The sequence below is a fragment of the Oncorhynchus gorbuscha genome, linkage group LG22 (genome assembly GCF_021184085.1).
Source record: "Oncorhynchus gorbuscha isolate QuinsamMale2020 ecotype Even-year linkage group LG22, OgorEven_v1.0, whole genome shotgun sequence".
Classification (NCBI taxonomy): Eukaryota; Metazoa; Chordata; class Actinopteri; order Salmoniformes; family Salmonidae; genus Oncorhynchus; species Oncorhynchus gorbuscha.
This window is the reverse complement of record NC_060194.1, coordinates 24084909-24104689: the sequence shown is the minus strand read 5'-3', so window position 1 is coordinate 24104689 and position 19781 is coordinate 24084909. Positions and strand designations below refer to the sequence as shown.

Sequence of the window (19781 nt, the reverse complement as noted above, 5' to 3'; positions counted from 1 at the left end):
ACCACTGTAGTGGTCAGAAAACTTGATGATTGAGTTGGAGGCGTGCATGACCACGCAGTCATGGGTGAACAGGGAGTATGGGAGAGGGCTGAGAATGCACCATTGTGGAGCCCCAGTGTTGAGGATCAGCGTCGTGGAGATGTTGTTTCCTCAGGGAGATGTCCCCACAGAATTAAATATAACACAGTATCATATCTAGAGTCCATGCCTTTCTTTAACCCATTTTCTGGACAGTGTTTTGTAATTATACAGTTTGGCTACAGTTTGGTGTATTGGCATTGATATCTAAATGTGTGAGATTTCTGTAATCCTAACAGGTTTTACGTAGTGCTCCTGCCTTTTTTAACCCTCTCTCTGATCTCTTTCCTCTCAGGGCAGAGAAGGAGTGGGGAGACGGGATCAGAGGTCTCTCCCTGAACGCTGCCCGCTACGCTCTGATCCGCCTGGAGGAAGTGCAGCCACACACTAAGAACTGGAGGTGAGAGGCTGAGAGCAGGTGTAGAGCGTAGGGTGAGGGTGAGGAGGGTGAGAGGGTGACTCCTGAGGGCCAGAGTCATACTCAGTTATGTAATTTTCCACTTTTCCACTTAGACACATTGTACATTAACTTTTTAAATATGAAGAACAATTATTTGACATTTGAGACCCATAATGTGCGCACATGAATGATATGTCCTTCCTTGGTCTAATGTTTCTGTACTTTAGGTTTGAAATGTAGAGCTGTCACTCTAAAAAACGATGGATGATGACTGATATTTGGTTGTCTTGCTGTCCTGCCTGATGACCTAGTTTAGTGGCTTGCCTTGATGTCTATTTATCTGAACATACACTGACTGTACTGTATCTCTCTCCCCAGGCCTCAGTTACTGGTGCTACTGAAGCTGGATTCAGACTTGGGGGTGAAACACCCTCGTCTGCTGTCCTTTACCACCCAGCTGAAGGCAGGGAAGGGTCTGACCATCGTCAGCTCTGTGTTGGAGGGCACCTACATGACCCTGGGGGCTGAGGCCAAGAGCGCAGAGCAGGTGAGAGACACTAATATCACATGACCAGGGTGGCAGAGCATCAGTGTTCAGACAAGGTAAGATGTGCAGAACAGCCGCAGTTGGAACAGAATCACCCTTGGCTACTGATTCTCAGACCCGTCCAATATGATAAATAGAACTGCATTACTAGTGTTTTGTGCTCGCTGGAAGCAGGTGTAATTTAGCCACCCACTCAAATAGTAAAGAGTAAGTAATATTATCCCTGACTCTGACATTCTTACTCCTGTGCGGTCACCACATTGGGGGCTATGGAGTTCTCAATTCATTATCCCATAAAAGAGAATTCTGCCACCTGCTGGGAGGTCAGATGGGTGTGCTAAAATATCGGAGGCAAACCGTTAGAGATGAATAATATACTCAGTAAGTTACAATATTAATTTACAATCAAACTGGTGAAGAGAAATACATTATTATATCTGTTTACCTCACTCTCTGTCCTCTTCCTCATCCCAGATTACAGTCTGATGAAAGCTGCCTTTCCGTTTTTGCTCTGTCATGCTACCCTCCAGCCATGGTCAATGATACATTCTGACTGGTCTAATTCAAGCACAAAGAGGTCAATAAAACGCTATGCGAGGACAAACGCCAATGGCTCTGTAGAAGTTCCTGTAGTCAGCTATATAGATGTTTCCATTTATTAGCCACACATGTTAAAACATGATTTTGGTCACTCACTCTTGACTTCATGTCCAAGTTTAGAAAGAATTCATAAAGCTTACAACTCCAAAAAAGCCTCCTTCATACTTTCTGCATAATGTCTGTAGTATACTTGCATCAAAATGTTTCATCTACTATGAGTGTCTTGCAAGTGTAAAAATAGCATTTATGGAAACTATTTATATTCACTCTGTCATCCATTAATCAATTTTCCTCTTTCATTCTCTTTCCTCCTGGCTGTTCCTCTTCACTTGGTGCAGAACGTCAAGTCGGCCATGCACGCAGAACGTACCAAAGGTTTCTGCCACGTGGTGGTGTCCTCAAACCTGAGGGATGGTTTCTCCCACCTGATCCAGTCGGCAGGGCTGGGGGGCATGAAACACAATGCCGTCCTCATGGCCTGGCCAGGGGCCTGGAAACAGGCTGAGGACTCCTACCCCTGGAAGAACTTCATTGGTCAGCAGTCATTTCATACTCTACTATACTTTACTATAATAGTCTACAGTACCTTTAAGTAGCATCATCAAGTATGTCTGACTAAAGTAGTTTCTCCAGAAGACATTCACATACATTTGAAAAAAGAACCTAGCTAGTTACACAACAGGGCCATAAGTATGTGGACACCCCTTCAAATTAGTGGATTTTGCTATTTCAGCCACAACCGTTGCTGACAGGTGTATAAAATTGAGCACACGGCAATGCAATTTTCATAGACAAACATTGGCATTAGAATGGCCCGTACTGAAGAGCTCAGTGACTTTCAACGCTGCATCATCAAGTCAGTTCTTCAAATTTCTGCCCTGCTAAAGCTTCCCCGGTCAACTGTAAGTGCTGTTTTTGTGATGTGGAAACATCTAGGAGCAACAACGGCTCTGCCGCGAAGTGGTAGGCCACACAAGCTCACAGAACAGGACCGCCGATTGCTGAAGCGCGTAGCAATCATCTGTCCTCGGTTGCAACACTCACTACCGAGTTCCAAACTGTCCTTTGGAAGCAACATCATCACAAGAACTGTTCGCCGGGAGCTTCATGAAATGGGTTTTCATGGCCGAGCAGCCGCACACAAGCCTAAGATCACAATGCGCAATGCCAAGTGTCGGCTGGAGTGGTGTAAAGCTCATCTCCGTTATACTCTGGAGCAGTGGAAACGCATTCTCTGAAGTGATGAATCATGCTTCACCATCTGGCAGTTCGACGGACGAATCTGGGTTTGGAGGATGCCAGGAGAACGCTACCTGCCCGAATGCATAGTGCCAACTGTAAAGTTTTGTTGAGGAGGAATAATGGTCTGGGGCTGTTTTTCATGTTTCAGGCCACTTTTTTCCACTGAATTGATATTTTAACGCTACAGCATACATTGACATTCTAGATGATTCTGTGCTTCCAACTTTGTGGCAACAATTTGGGGAAGGCCCCTTCCTGTTTCAGCATGACAATGCCCCTGTGCACAAAGCGAGGTCTATACAGAAATGGTTTGTCGAGATTGGTGTGGAAGAACTTAACTGGCCTACACAGAGTCCTGACCTCAACCCCATCAAACACCTTTGGGATGAATTGGAACGCCGACTGCGAGCCAGGCCTAATCGTCCAACATCAGTGCCAGACCTCACTAATGCTCTTGTGGCTGAATGGAAGCAAGTCCCCGCAGCAATGTTCCAAAATCTAGTGGGAAGCCATTCCAGAAGAGTGGAGGTTGTTATAGAAGCAAAGTGGCGACCAACTCCATATTAATGCCTATGATTTTGGAATGAGATGTTCGATGAGCAGGTGTCCACAAAACACCACATACTTTTGGCCATATATTGTACCTTGAGTGAGATTTGGTTTTGGGTTCCGAGAATGTCAAGCAAGTGAATGTCTTATGGTTGAGTCAAGTGTTTTTCCTGACCAAATGACCTGACCAGAGTCTGTCAAAACTGTGGGACCTAATTATATGGGTTTCTTGTTATGTGGGTTCTTATCCCACAGAGACGGTGAGAGAGACAACATCAGCCCATCAGGCCCTGCTGGTTGCTAAGAACATTGACAAGTTCCCCAGCTCTGAGGACCGTCTGGGGGAGGGCACCATTGATGTGTGGTGGATCGTCCATGATGGAGGCCTTCTCATGCTGCTGCCTTTCTTACTGCGCCAACACAAGGTACTGTGACAGGGGCACCATATACCCATGGGTACTGTTGCTTTGTAAAAAATATAGATATATAAAAAATAAACTGCTTTCTAATGGAGGCCAGATGTTCACAAAGTGAATTGCAGGGGGCCATTAAACAATGTCCTTCTCCGTGCCAGGTGTGGAGGAAGTGTAAGATGCGTATCTTCACCGTGGCTCAGATGGATGACAACAGTATTCAGATGAAGAAGGACCTGCAGATGTTCCTTTACCACCTCCGTCTCAATGCTGTAGTGGAGGTGGTGGAGATGGTAAGTAGCTGCACTCACTCAATGATATGTGCTATATAGGATCAATAAGAAACCATTTGTCAGGGTCTTGCCCAAAATATTGTGCCGAATTCTTCATATTGCTTTGTATTTCTGTCCTCAGCACGATAGTGACATTGCAGCCTTCACCTATGAGAAGACCCTGGTGATGGAGCAGCGCTCTCAGATGCTGAAACAGATGCAGCTGTCCAGGAACGAGAGGGAGAGAGAGGTAACGTGGTGCTCTACTCTGTCTGGCTCTGTTTAACTCTGTCACTATAACCAGGTGGTTCGATAGTGAATAAAGCATTGTTTATATTGACAGGCAAACACATGATCACTGCTTTGAATGTTAACTGTAGGCCTATGCAAAGTGTTTAAAACAAAGACAGCGATTGCACTTCACGCACGGGACAGATTATATCTGTGTTCCTTCCTGTTACAGTAGTTATTTACTTCCTTGTCGTGTGGGGCTCGTAATATTGGCCAACTGTTGTGACATTTTGGCCTGTCCTGATTTCCTGCTGCTGTGTTGGATGTTCTGGGCTCGCATCGGGTTGGGCTTCAGATTCAGAGCATCACAGACGAGTCGCGTCTCTCCATCAAGAGGAAGAAGTCATCAGTGGTGGAGACACTAAAGGCCCCAAACACACTACAGGTCCCAAGCCTGTCCATATCCAGGGACATGCGTGAGGATGAGGAGGTAGCCAAGCAGCCACGTGATGTCCCACAAACATCCCATAAGCATCTCCCTCCCCTCTCCTTCGTCACCCTCTAGCCCGTCCTCATACTTGTATCTGACATGGACAGAGCCACAGCTATTAAATATCCCAAAAATGGCTGTGATTTGTGAATTCTTGAGGAACTCTTAAGGAATGACAGAGATGTTCCAGTAGCAGCGTACTCCAATGCTGTATGTGTTTCTGGATGCAGTGCTGGGAAGCATTGCTCTGAGTGAATATGTCTGTGGCAAGATAATTAAATGGAACTGAATTATAGGATGTCTGTCTATTGCTGTGGCCCTCTCCATGTCATTGTCACCACACTCCTCGATTAACTTACCTGAGAGTTGTCGGCTTTGTAGCAGCTATTAGACTTAGATCTTGTAGGAACTGAGAACTTAGAGCGTTTTAGAAAACTGCCAACCCCAACCCTTCAACTAGAAATGTAGTCCCAGTTCTCATCTTTCCATTATTTACAATTTTCAACTTCACTACAATTGATTTGCATTGTTTTTATTATTGTTTTGCTGTAGTCCATTTCATTTTGTTCCTATGTAATGCATTGTTTTTGTCACTTTGTTATTTTCATGTTGAGACATTGAAATGTATTTCATTACGTTTCCGTGGAGGAGACAAATTAAATCATGAGAATATCATCCCTAATACAATGTGGATCTTTTGTTAGGAGTAACATTATCATTCTTGTCGCTAATGCAAAACAAGGATAATCTCCATTCTACAGTTGGGCCGGCCTGCTGATCCTGTCTGATGATGAGAGGCACCACTTTGTTTAGCGTGCTGCCTGGGTCTGTAGTAAAACCAGTGTTGTTATTCCCCAGGCTCAGCTGATCACTAAACTGGGCACAAAGTCGCATGGCAACCTCAACGACAACGCACCCGCCACGCCCGACCACCGCGTCCACATGACCTGGACCAAAGACAAGCTGATCACCGAGAGGAACCGTAACCGCAGCGAACCCAACGTGGGCGTGAAGGACCTGTTTAATATGAAACCGTAGGTATCTCCCCCTAGAGGCTCCAGGCTCACACTGCAGCATGCTGTTGGACCAGAAGTATTCCTTTCACACTACTCAGTCTAGCCAAGCCTTGCTGTTCCGTACTACATCAAGTATTGGTACTGGGAATTCCATAGATGCACATGTCTACTGCACAGATACTGAATCATAGCGACAATAGCTACTGTTATTTGAAATTAGAGAGTGTGTCATGTACCATTACTTGAGCTAGTCTTTGTTCTTAGGACGTTATATAGTGAATAACCTGGCATCAGTCTGTAATCCATCATTGACGCCCAGTTGTCCCTATTTGTATATGAAAGAATGTGATTAACCGATATATATATATGTTTTGTTTCCTTCCTTCTAGTGAGTGGGAGAGTCTGTAAGTCAAGTTTCCCTTTGTCACAACTTCCCTTTCCATGTCATGACCTTACAGTTTTTATTGGAGAAGCGAGGGTTGTGTGAAGTCTTTCTTCACTTCTCTCCTCCTCCTCCTCCTCCTCACAGTTGATCTGCATGGAAAGGATAACGTTCTCTCTGCATGCATGACCTTGCCTAACTTGCAGAGACTGTTTGCTACAACCATAAGCATATTGTATATCAAATATATGCCTTGATGTATCGGTTAGTAAGGCGTGATATTATTACTAAAACAAAGTTCTTCTGTCATGAAATGATCTCTACCTACAATATTCCTTAATTAGATTATTTTAAGCCTACTGATACAATGCTACTGTAACCATGACATGAACCTGATCTCTATGCTTCTGTAGTATCAACATGACATAACTCCTGACAAGGTCAGTCATGAACACTGTCAGAACAATATAATACAGTATATGGTATGTCTGTACCGTAGCATGTCTATTGAGGCCTTCAATATACAATGACTTAGGGTAGCTAATTGGTTTCCTGTCAATTCTTGGTAAGCGTGTGACTAAATTTGAGTCGTGAGCCATGACGCCGTCAAGTCACTTATAATGAATGCATATGACAGGTGTGATATCATGTTTATAATAGCATTCTGTAGTACGATATAAGGCATAGTCTAAGGTTGTGTCTCAAATGGCAACCAATTCCCTATATAGTACACTACTTTTGACAGGGCCCATTGGGCTCATACGGCTCTGGCCAACAGTAATGCATTACAAAATGAATAGGGTGCCATTTGGGACACAGCCCAAGTAGAAAACATGTAAGACTTGTTCCTCCTGAGTTCAACCTGTACTCTCATAGGAACCAGTCTAACGTGCGGAGGATGCACACCGCGGTCAAGTTGAATGAGGTTGTGGTCAACAAGTCCCAAGGTGCTCAGCTGGTGCTGCTGAACATGCCTGGGCCGCCCAAAACCAAGGGAGGAGATGAGAATTGTATCCTTTTTTAAACCACTAGTATACTCTGAACTGGACAACTGAGTGTCCACTTAGTCAGTATCATCTTACAGTAATATCGACTTAACATGGATGGAAGCTATACGCTGTTTTGAACACCATAAAGTAGTTTGGGCATCTCCATCTGTTATTGCCCTCATTATTTTTCCTTTTGACATTTCAAATGACTGTACCATAGATTCCATTAGTACTCTTCCACATCAATGTTTATATCCAGACTGCAGTTGTTTCTCCTTTAACCCATGGCCTATAGACATGGAGTTCCTGGAGGTTCTTATGGATGGGCTGGACCGGGTGCTGCTGGTGCGTGGCGGAGGCAGGGAGGTGATCACCATCTATTCTTAGCGCCAGCAGACACAGGGCGGGCATGGTGCAGCCTCAGAGCCTCCGGTGTGGCCGGCCAGCCAAGTGGCTGGGCCTCAGCCTCTGCCACAGTGCCAGGAGAGGAGCTGGGCGCCCCCTACAGTATGGGAGAACAGTAGGGGGCTACCTCCACTCTTAGAGCAGGCTGAGCACACACCGCTGCTGACTGGTGGAGGACATCAGAGGGCACTCTGGATCATCCTCCCTTTTTATTTCTTGTCATATTCCTTTCAGGTTTCCCATGTCAGTCGTTATGAATAGGAGTTGTTTCAGTAGAACAAAGTGCATGAGTAATGATAGTAGGTTAGATAGAGACGTCCTCTGATGACATAGCTCAGGGCACTAATGCAGTATGGTCTAGTCCAGTGATTCCCAAATTGTGGTGCGAGCGAGGAGTCAGCGGGGGAGGGGGGCGCAGTAAACTATACTGCATTAGTGCCCTGAGCTATGATCAGAGGATGTCTCTGTTGACATAGCCCCCCACTCTGTCCGGCTTTCAACTTACTCTTGAAAGTTGTAATAGTAGAATGCCCAAGTCGCAATTTCATTGGGTAGTAATGCATTGGGTATTTTTCCTCTTGTCATTGCATACCTTAGAGAGCTATTTATAACTTGTCATAAATGTCCAGATCAACTAGCTCATGGCAGCTAATGGTTTTTAGCTTTTGCCCATAGAAATAGACTTGGCACCCGTGCAGGATGTTCCCCAATGCCGGAATGAAACGGTTTGGGAACCCCTGGTCTAGCCTTTAGTTGATATGGGATGTAGCTTGTAAGTTCAGGTGGTAGACAGGTGTTTAAATGGCAGGTTGGGCAGCCTACTGCAGTTGTGCCCTTGAGCGAGCAATTTTCCATGAATCGCCTCAGTATCCAGTTGTGTATATGAGCCATTTGTGCAAAACATAACGAATTATGAAATTATTAAATGTCCTCACAAATTTCACTTATTGAGATTTGTTTGAGCACAATTTTCTATTATAGGAATACAGTATTTTCATGTCAATTTGATGAAATACACAATGGCATAGGGAGGCCACAATACAAATATGTAGTTTTGTTACACTAAATTAGATTGTTATGTTTTATTGTACAGTACTATTTAAGGTAATTATTAAGTAACTGTTATGTAATTACATTTTTTTCCCATAGAATGTCTGTGTAAATACCTGATAAAACAGCTTTAAAATAAAGCCATAGCCAGGAGATATGGATATGCTATACACAATAGTTTTGTATTTGAAACAGTTCTCACCAAAGCAAAGCTCTTGAGATTTTTGTGGTCCATTGTGGTGACCAAACTTAATATACTGTACATTAAGATAATCACCAGGCTTCATTTGATCTAATCAAATGACGGGCCTTTATGGTTTGGATTCTGTGTCAGAGATGAGGCAGAATAGAAGTCAAACTGTACATTCTGATCCTCGAATGTCTATGGATGCGTCCCAAATGGCACCCTATTCCCTATTTAGTGCACTACTTTTGACCAGAGCCCTACAGATGAGGGATCTTAATTTGAGCCAGTTTGCTACAGCATGAAAATAGTCCTGCAGCAACAGGACATGTGAATTATTATGTTATTATTTCAAAGTGTAAATTACAAACTTTAGAAGCATTTTTAAACCTTAAATACACTTTTACATTTCCTGCATTGTAGGAAAGTTCTCCTGCAACAGAGTCATCAAATTAAGATCCTACATCTGTATCAGCTCTGGTCAAAAGTAAGGCACTATATATGAAATAGAGTGCAATTTGGGAGGCAGCGTATCATTTAGGTGTTATATGGGGAATGAACTGTACAGTACATTGGGTTATACTGAATAGTGTATAACCGAGTGACATAGTATACATGTCCTGTCACATTTTGCTGCACAGCATGACACGTGTGTGTTGTCTAGTGCAACATTAGACTTACTGCACTGTATGCATTATTGATTCATTTTTCATTTCACTAAATCAGGTGACTGACTACTTCTGCTGTTTACATATCACAGTGTATTAGGAAACATAGTACCTTATTTAATTGTCTGTGTTGCTGTGTACTGTGCTCACCAACTGTGTAGCAGCAAAACGTCAGATTCCAACAGTATATGTACACTTAAATAGGAAAGCAGCCATTGTGTGTCGATATTGAGATCATTCATGTTTCTTGTATTGATTTATTTAATGTACAGTGACTGTCTGCACTCTGTCAACAGATGTTGGATGTGAATTCATGTGCTTCCTGTGGGATACTGTAAATGTTTATTTATGTCCCCATTGAGTATTGCAGGTAAACATAGGACTATGGGGTCGACATTATTGTACTCCCCACCAATGCTTATGCTGTCTACAGTACCTACCTAAATGTTTGTTTGAATCCAATCTCGTGAGGTTATACTGTGTTTTGAGGGAGCCTGTATGTGTCTGCGGTCTGCACCATATGAAATTATGCAAGACACACTGTATGTTATTTGTCACTAAGATTTAGCTGATGTTGTTTTTAACAATAAGTGTCAACTGAATATGCAAGAACTATACGACTGTGACCTGCTCTATGACATGGTGTCTAAATCCATCATTTAAGACAGATGGTAGGTGAATGCAAAGATTGTGTTGCACTATTTTGTATTAAACTATAGATTTATTTGACGGTATTATATATTGCTGTCCTATTATATTCTGTAATCCACCTTATAGAAATACAGTGGGAGATAAAGTACAAACATGTCAGCTGATTCTCCTCGTATGATATGTACTGACACGAACCCTATAGGTTCAGATGTGCCAAAGATCTTTTGAATGAATGAATGACTGAGTTAATGTATTTCAATTTAAAGTTAACAGCATATCATCATAGTGTAGAGTATGTAATATCTGATATCTCTAAGTAAACTCTTAAGACGTTAGTAAGTGTTTATTGAAAACTAAAATGAGAAATGTAAGTATGGTTTTCCCTCTACATCAACAATCGGTAGGCAGCATAATATTTACTGTTTCCTTTCATCTTCTGTAACTCTTTAGATTTTTTTTCTTCCTTTTTTGTAAATTGTATTGAGAAAATAAACTGTTTGAGGGGACTTGACTGTTCGAGTTTGAGAAAATGTATGAATTTGCTGAAACTTGACTGTTGGCATTTGAGAAAATTGTCCTTACCATTTCATAACGTGTGATTCCACTGTTTAGGAATAAACAAGCTACAGCCTACATATTTAAGAGACCGAGTGAATAATGTGAATATAATCTGAAATAACAACTGGGGCCAGATAGAAGTTGTACCAAGTTCTTGTTTTTATGTTTCCGGGTTTGTCTAGCAGAGGACATTGCATACAATAGAAAAATGTCTCAAAACATTTTACTGGAGAGGTCTTGTTGGCAATCAGAATCATGCGAAAACTTCCCACTGTCAATAACTTGCAAAGGTTTAGCACTCGTGACAGTGAGAACTAAACTGGGCCAGTCAGTTATCAGTAGCAATTGAAAGGCTTTCATTAAATTGGGACTGGAAAACTGTACTGCACTCAAAGTTTGAACTTTTATCAAACATCCACTATCATAGCCTACCATAAAAACAGCATGATATACATTTGAAAACACTTTCCAACATGTAACTGTTGAAGCATATTCTATGACATTTCCCATGATATTGTCTTATTTGCTGCTTGGGCGCTTTCCACTGGCATGGATTATTATCATGTGGCTGGGAATCAACGCCTAACAACCTCTGAAACTGTCCCAACAGCCCAGCACAAACAGCTACTGTGTTAAACCAACTTATGTAAGTCCTTCCAGACTAAAGGGTCACAGACACAATGCTAACGAATGTTCTAGAAATAAGTATAATGCCTCGAACAACATGCATTTGTATCCCAAAGCACATGAGAATTTCATTCAAGTGAGCCATGTTTATTGATGTTAATGTTGTTTGTGATTAGTGTTTTCCCATTTAGGACAGTACAGCCACCCATTACTTATCGGAGAAGCCCTCACTAAAACTTTCCTCCCTCACAGACAGTTGTCAAATACAGGTGTGCCGTGATGCGTGAGCAAACCAGACAAATGAGGAAATGAGGATCGGCCAGGAACTTCCAGAAAAACTAAGATCTCCATGATGTTTTGTTTCCCTTTATGGGTTAACTATAATCACAGGATGTTATTCAATTATTTTCCACTTACTTGGCCCACTTATAAATGGCATGATGGGGGTGTTGCACCATGCTGTACCATATTAGCCATATTTCCCTGGGACAACCAGAGCCATGCACTGCATGTCTTGTTCTCTTTTTAGAGTCTGACTGGGGAAGGGGAAACCTCTGTTTGTGTTCACAGGCTGCTTTTAGCATCCTTAGAGAAATAATACTATGAGAACAGAACTGAACAGACTGATTTAGTATTGGGGGTACAGAAGGGTGACCTGGGTTGTGAGATCATACAGTTACATTGGAGAGCTTTATGTCACACTCAAAACAGTTACCCAGATATCAAACTTCTCAGCTTTTGTATGCACTTTGCCAAGATGTAGTTTCACTGTTGTTATCTTGAAACATTTAATGTAGGAAACCCCCTTCCCAAATCCATGCCCCACCTCTCCTCCCTGGATGTTTGATGGTCTGTGACTAAAGAGAGCAGACTGTGGCCCTTTCAGCTCAGTGTCAACCTGGGTACCCCACAGATATCAACCTGTTCAAAGCCTGACAGAATTCTAAAATAATGGGTCCCATTTTGAACCATTGTACACACCCCAATCCCAGAGCCCGGTCTATAAGAGGTTACTTCAGAGACATGGGGGTGGACGAGGCAAACCTCTATGGAAATGGTTTTTCTCACTCACATTATAGACATTTCCCTACAGGCATTCTGGTAAGGCATTATTGTATGCAGGTGGACACTTAAGACAGTGTGGAGTAGCTTAGTGGTTAAGAGTGTTTGGCCAGAAACTGTAAGGTTGCTAGTTCGAATCCCCAGGCCGACTATGACCAGGTGAAAAAGGCCCTTGAGCAAGGCACTTAACCCTAATTGCTCCTGTATGTCACTCTGGATAAGAGTGTCTGCTAAATGACTGAAATGAAAAGAAGTTTAGCTGTTTATCATACAGTACATCACACCTCATAAATTGAAATATGTTTATCACAAACTGTGGTACTACCAGAGATTATATCAAATACTGGGGGCTAAAGTGTGCTAAAGTGTGTATTTGTGGGGGGCTGTGTACATTTTGTGGCTACATATTTGAAAGCTTCTTTGAAATCATCTTGTGCTCAATCAGAATTGAACTAATTAAATTGATTAAGATTGGTAATGGCAATTGCTGACCCATGGTTTGAAAGATCAGAATGACATACACTGTCCTGATTTAGCCCTCCTCTGTAAGCTGCTAGCTAACCCAGTCACATCCCACAAATGGCATTCCACACAAGTCACATTTCAATTTTTTTTCGAGCACTGTGAATACTAAGGCTGTTCTTGGGGAAAATCCACTTTCAGTACGTAAGCCATTACCGCGGTTACCAAAGCAATCAGTCAACAACCTATAACAACAGTAGGGACACAGTAGGGGATCTGGCCTCCCATCATGTAAAAGAAAGCAAGTCTCACTTCTCAGATCTAAACTCACCATGTAGGCCGACTCAGAAACAAAGCAGGCATTGGGAAAATATTCATCCACTCTCCACTTTTAAGCCTAAAATGACCAATTCAAACTCATTCTACAGAAACTAGTATGATAAAACTGTGAGTTGAATAGGCTTACAACATAAAAAGGTAAGTTTAAAAAAAAATTACCTCTGAGAAGGATGATAGTGGTCTCCTATACAGATATTGATGCTTTTGCTGGCCACGGTTTGTGCCTTCCTTAGCCACAGTTTAATTTAACCACAACATACAGGTTTGTCATCATGGGCAGATTGGCGATTAAGAGTACACTGTGAATGGAATCCTTGGAGATCAAATGAACAGTGAATGAACGGACAGTGTCCTGATTGCCCATTGAAACTCCCATTCCTTTCCACTGCCTCAAACAGTTAGGTTTGGAACCATGTGAAATGTCCAAGAGGATGCAGACCTGTGGCCTGACATCGCACAATCTGACATCGCACAAGAATATCACCTGCCCTTCCCCGGAGCCTCTTTCACCACCAGCCACATGAGCCATGCGTGCCCTAGCCAAATCACTTTAAGTAATTTGCGGGACATTAACATTAAAGTTGATTTGACCCTCGTTCTAAATTTAGCCAATCTAACTAAACTTGTTGAGTGCCTCTTTGTAACATCTCTATTGGTGTCTACTGAATCTCAGATCAAGAATGTGAACATTTTGTTTTATGAATAAAGAGAGGTTGTTGTTCGCTAGGTTTCAGTGGAGAACAAAATTACTTAGGCTTTAATAATGTATCAGCTGCATCTTGCTGAGAGTGGAATTCAACTAAGCCCTAGGATGTAAAGTAATTTTCTCAGTGCTTAGTTATCATCAGAATGCTTGTCGAAGGTGCAAGTGATGTGAAGAATGTACACTCAGTGCAGACTGAGGAATGGGTGTTACTTTAGATTCCGTTGGGGTTACTAGATTCAAACTGGGATAGTTTGGAGCAAAAAGATAAAGAAGCATGCTGTGACTACAATCTTCCTATCAGATTACTCTACTGGCGATAACATTAATTGCCAACAATTCATTCACAATCTGCCAACGGAGTAATGGGTTAACTCTACAGGTCAGGGTTTGTAACTTGTGAGAGACAGCCAATAGCTGACCAAGGGCAATAACACTGCTGGGTCATTAGCTAGCTGTGTCTTGTCTCAACTTAAGGCCCTGGCCGCTACACTTAACCCCAGGGGTCAGAGGTCGGCTGACACCAGACCTTGTTGATAACAAATTATTTCTGTTGAGTGGCTTCGTTAAGAAAAGGCTCAGTGACCTGGCTTGTTAAAGCATGGTCCAGAACAGCCAAATGATCATTATATTGAAGGGGGAATACAGAGGTTGAGGAGACAGGTGCTCCTGCTAGAAAATAATACCTCATGCAGATGTCACTGCTCACAAGCCTTAAAGCCTAATGAGAGGACCCCCCCACCCCTCCAAAAAACAATGGAGAGGGGTGGTATTTGTGGTTCCAAAAATAAGTAGGCTAATCTCTAAGTAATATCTGTTAATGAATCTAGGCCTTGAATTACTGTAAATACTAGAAATCAGATGAGTTATACATTTTTAAACATATTGTAAGAATTACATGGCACAGAATTATATGATGGAACAATGCTTTCTCTATAGTGAAACTTTGTCAGTGCGTGACTATGCCACTAGTTCCTTTATTACAGAATTAAATGGTTTTGGTTTGGGTATGTAATGATTTTGGTTTGGGAATGTAATGTAATGATTTTGGTTTGGGAATGTAATGTAATGATTTTGGTTTGGGAATGTAATAATTTTGGTTTGGGAATGTAATGTAATGATTTTGGTTTGGGAATGTAATAATTTTGGTTTGGGAATGTAATGTAATGGTTTTGGTTTGGGTATGTAATGGTTTTGGTTTGGGTATGTAATGGCTTTGATTTGGGTAAGTAATGGTTTTGGTTTGGGTATGTAATGGCTTTGATTTGGGTAAGTAATGGTTTTGGTTTGGGTATGTAATCATGTTGGTTTGGGTATGTAATGGTTTTGATTTCGGTAAGTAATGGTTTTGGTTTGGGTATGTAATCATGTTGGTTTGGGTATGTAATGGTTTTGGTTTGGGTATGTAATGGTTTTGGTTTGGGTATGTAATGGCTTTGGTTTGGGTATGTAATCATGTTGGTTTGGGTATGTAATGGTTTTGGTTTGGGTATGTAATCATTTTGGTTTGGGTATGTAATCATGTTGGTTTGGGTATGTAATCATGTTGGTTTGGGTATGTAATCATGTTGGTTTGGGTATGTAATGGTTTTGGTTTGGGTATGTAATGGCTTTGGTTTGGGTATGTAATCATGTTGGTTTGGGTATGTAATCATGTTGGTTTGGGTATGTAATCATGTTGGTTTGGGTATGTAATGGTTTTGGTTTGGGTATGTAATCATGTTGGTTTGGATATGTAATCATGTTGGTTTGGGTATGTAATGGTTTTGGTTTGGGTATGTAATCATGTTGGTTTGGGTATGTAATCATGTTGGTTTGGGTATGTAATTATGTTGGTTTGGGTATGTAATGGTTTTGGTTTGGGTATGTAATCGTTTTGGTTTGGGTAAGTAATGGTTTTGGTTTGGGTATGTAATCGTTTTGGTTTGGGTATGTAATCGTTTTGGTTTGGGTATGTAATCATGTTGGTTTGGGAATGTAATGGTTTTGGTTTGGGTATGTAATGGTTTTGGTTTGGGTATGTAATCATGATAGTTTGGGTATGTAATGGTTTTGTCATGATGTGTTTTGTGAGACAGGGGAAAGTGTGGCTGACTGATTAGAGGGCTTCAGCTAAAATAACAATTAGGCAAATTGTCTGAGTAAATTATTTTAAAGTCGGTGCAAGTAAATTAACAGCATAAATCTTCATCAGGATTGCTTTCATTAGAGCTTTCTTTCCCTCTCCCAGTTTTCTTGGAAACATCATGTCATAAACGTTGATGTAATAAATCAGTTGATGAACAATTATTAAATCATGTTAGATTGACCAATGACCATCCAAGATTGATGTTAACTTCTCCATGATCCTTTAAAGAAACCACATCCAATTTCAAACTCTGTTCTGGAGGAATATGGTGCAGTTGCATATCAACTGATATCATCTCATAATAGCATATCGTGTCAGGTATTTGTGGGGATGCCTGGCATGGTCAACATGCCAACAGGGTACACCTTGCTAGCGCTACCCTTGTCTCCAGCAGGTCCAGTTCATGAAGTCTGCCAGAGATTAGCATCTAGACAGGGTGCTGAGAGTAATGTGATACAGGGTCTATGGAAAGGCCTTAACAGTCCCCAGTGGTTGATGACAGCTAAACATCAAACAGACTTGCAAGGTATTCACCTATGACCTTATTACTAAACTTCACTGTCACAGTGCCACTACCTGTTGTTAGGTATCAGCCATGAAAGGATGTTTACCATTCGTGTTGCAATATTTTACAAATATTAATTTCCTTTATTTAATTAGGCGAGTCAGTTAAGAACACATTCTTATTTTTAATGACGACCTAGGAACAGTGGGTTAACTGCCTTGTTTAGGGGAAGAGGGACCTTGTCAGGGATTTGATCTTGCAACCGTTTGGTTACAAGTCCAAGGCAGTTAACCCACTGATTTTTTTTTCCAATTTTCCCCAATTTGTCTCATTGAGTCAGAACAAAATTAAGGCCAACTCAAAAATGACAATTTATTGCAACACTCTAAATGAAACACTTGTGGAATTGGTTATAAAAACTTTTTTTTACAGTATGTAGAGGAGCTATCCCCAGCCAGCTTGATAAAATGATTGCAATATAGCTGACATGTCATCATATTCAGTAGCATCATAAACAGTGCTACTGGAAAAGTCTATGGCAGTTCAGCTAGTCGCCATAAAAATGGCGAGGATAAGAAGTTTAACGCAGCGGTTCAGTGAGGGATTTTAAGGAGTCAGATTTCCATGTCCATGGGCCAGTGACTCACTGAAGAACTGAGAATGTCTTTGTTCGATTGGTGGGTTTACTCCAGGCCGAGAGAGAGAGAGAGAGAGAGAGAGAGAGAGAGAGAGAGAGAGAGAGAGAGAGAGAGAGAGAGAGAGAGAGAGAGAGAGAGAGAGAGAGAGAGAGAGAGAGAGAGAGAGAGAGACAGAGAGAGCGCGCGGGAGAGAGCTTGAGAGTGCACTCAGCCGCAGGAGATGCAAAGGTCCGTAGGAGACAGAGCGCGTGAGAGAGCAGATTCCAACTCTAAGCACGTTAAGGACCATTTTGAATTATTGGATTTTGCAAATCGAGCCCAAAATGATTATTCGGTAAGAGTGTTTATTTGAATGTTTTGTGCTTAATTTTGAAGACCAAAAAAGTTTCGGGCTAACTCACCTAACATAATTTGCTTATCTCCAGCATGTCCAGGTGGTCTCTGGTTATTCATCTCGTCCTGATGTATCACATTTCTACTGCGGTTGAGGTCATTGAAGGTAAGACGTTTTGAAATGTAAGTATTCATAATTAATATAGGCCTATTTGCTGTATTTTTTTCGGGGAGATAGGCTACTTGGAAGTGCTGTATGTGATTAACCTGCTACGTGTTCCGTGGTAAAGAATGTCTTGACTCTGACTACTCTTGGAATGAACATGGGCTAATTGAAAGACAAAAGTTTCTTCTTTTCAAATAGCCTTCTTTATGTGAAATAGGTTACAAACAGTATGTAAATAATAAATAAGTATGTCAAGTTGATAAAGGCTACATGATCACTTTGCGAGGAAGTTGATTTAAAGCTTGAATCCTTAGTTGCTAAATCGATTTTTGGACCTATAGATGAATGTTCTACTCTATACCCATTGATTGTTGAAGAAGATAACGTATAAATGCCTCGTGAGTTTAGTTCAACTGTTCTACCCCATCAGAACCAATCATATAAGCTTGTTTTACTCCAATGTTTGTAAACGATGTAAATGTAAACACACACTGTATAGCCTCAAAACATGATTCAAACTCGAATTTGAATGGCCAGTCCTTGCATCCATAGCTCTGTCTATGAAGTTGAGAGTGGTTACGTTTCTCCAGGCTATCCCTCAGCTTTTTACTAAAACAGAGGCTGGGCAACTGCTTTGTTATTGTTTCAATTAAAGCCACAGTGCGGTCATAATTACGTTATTCCTGTGTTTTATATCATATTGTACAACAGGTGATGAAACTAACTGCAAAAGTGTGAAAAAAAATGTAATCAGTGCTATTTCCTTATACATGCTTTCCGAAAGTATTCACACCCCTTGGGTTTTCCACATGTTGTTGTGTTACAGCCTATATTGAATGTGGATACAATTGAGATTTTTCTCTCTCACTGGCCTACACACAATGCCCCATAATGTCAAAGTGGACTATGTTCATCCAAATGAATTAAAAATGAAAAGCTGAAATGTCTTGAGTCAATAAGTACTCAGCCCCTTTGTTTTGGCAAGCTTAAATAAGTTCAGGATGAAATATGTGCTTAACAAGTCTGTGAGTCTGTACCCCCCCCCCCCCCTCAACAAGTCCATAAGTTGCATGGACTGTGTGCAATAATAGAGTTTAACATGATTGTTTGATGACTACCTCATCTCTATACTCCACACATCCAATTATCTATAAGGTCCCTCAGTCAAGCAGTGAATTTCAAACACAGATTCAACCACAAAGATCAGGGAGGTTTTCCAATGCCTCGCCATGAAGGGCTCTTATTGGTAGATGAGTAAAACAAATCTGACATTGAATATCCCTTTGAGCATGGTGAAGTTATTATTACACTTTAGATGGTGTATCAAAACACCCAGACACTACAAAGCTACAGACGTCCTTCCTAATTCAGTTGCCGGAGGGAAGGAAACCATTCAGGGACTTCACCATGAAGCCAGTTATAGAGTTAAATGGCTGTGATAGGAGACATAAGGATGGATCAAAACATTGTAGTTACTCCATTAAACTAACATAATTGACAGAGTGAATATAAGGAAGCCTGTTCAGAGTACAAATATTCCAAAACATGCATCCTGTTTGCAACAAGGCACTAAAGTAATACTGCAAAAAACGTGGCACAGCAATTTACTTTTTGTCCTGAATACAAAGTGTTATGTTTGGGGAAAACCCATTATAACACATTATTGAGTACCACTCTCCATATTTTCAAGCATAGTGGCTGCTTCATGTTATGGGTATGCTTGTTATTGCTAAGGACTGGGGAGTTTTTCAAGATGTAAAATAAATGGAATGGAGCTTAGCACAGGCAAAATCCTAGAGAAAAATCTGCTTTCCACCAGACAATGGGAGATGAATTCACCTTTCAGCAGGACAATAACCTAAAACACAAGGCCAAATATACACTATAGTTTCTTACCAAGAAGACAGTGCATGTTCCTGAGTGGCAGAGTTATAGTTTTGACATAAATCTACTCGAAAATCTATGGCAAGACCTGAAAATGGTTGTCTAACAATGATCAACAACCAATTTGAAAGAATTTTGAAAATAATAATGGGCAAATGTTGCACAATCCAGGTGTGGAAAGCTCTTTAGAGACTTACCCAGAAAGACTC

The 19781-nt window shown here is 41.3% G+C and overlaps 2 protein-coding genes across 6 annotated transcripts in view; both read left to right on the top strand.

Moving 5' to 3' along the window:
* The window catches only part of LOC124009561 (solute carrier family 12 member 7-like), a 49791-nt gene extending 40616 nt beyond the window's left edge, over positions 1–9175 (top strand). For 2 of the 5 annotated variants that reach the window (XM_046321451.1, XM_046321453.1), the window contains exons 16-26: positions 374–478; positions 857–1025; positions 1964–2159; positions 3672–3841; positions 3991–4122; positions 4244–4351; positions 4688–4822; positions 5681–5856; positions 6228–6242; positions 7097–7230; positions 7505–9175. In XM_046321451.1, coding sequence (XP_046177407.1) covers positions 374–478; positions 857–1025; positions 1964–2159; positions 3672–3841; positions 3991–4122; positions 4244–4351; positions 4688–4822; positions 5681–5856; positions 6228–6242; positions 7097–7230; positions 7505–7596 — 1432 coding nt within the window. In that variant the 3' untranslated portion in view covers positions 7597–9175. The remainder of the gene's footprint in view (positions 1–373; positions 479–856; positions 1026–1963; positions 2160–3671; positions 3842–3990; positions 4123–4243; positions 4352–4687; positions 4823–5680; positions 5857–6227; positions 6243–7096; positions 7231–7504) is intronic. The other 3 variants (XM_046321452.1, XM_046321455.1, XM_046321456.1) reach the window with 3 other exon arrangements.
* Positions 9176–17362: 8187 nt separating this feature from the next.
* Positions 17363–19781, top strand: part of LOC124009548 (collagen alpha-1(XV) chain-like) — a 51641-nt gene continuing 49222 nt past the window's right edge. Inside the window, exons 1-2 of the mRNA XM_046321436.1 lie at positions 17363–17523; positions 17615–17688. Of these exons, the coding sequence (XP_046177392.1) occupies positions 17513–17523; positions 17615–17688 (85 nt within the window). The 5' untranslated portion in view covers positions 17363–17512. The remainder of the gene's footprint in view (positions 17524–17614; positions 17689–19781) is intronic.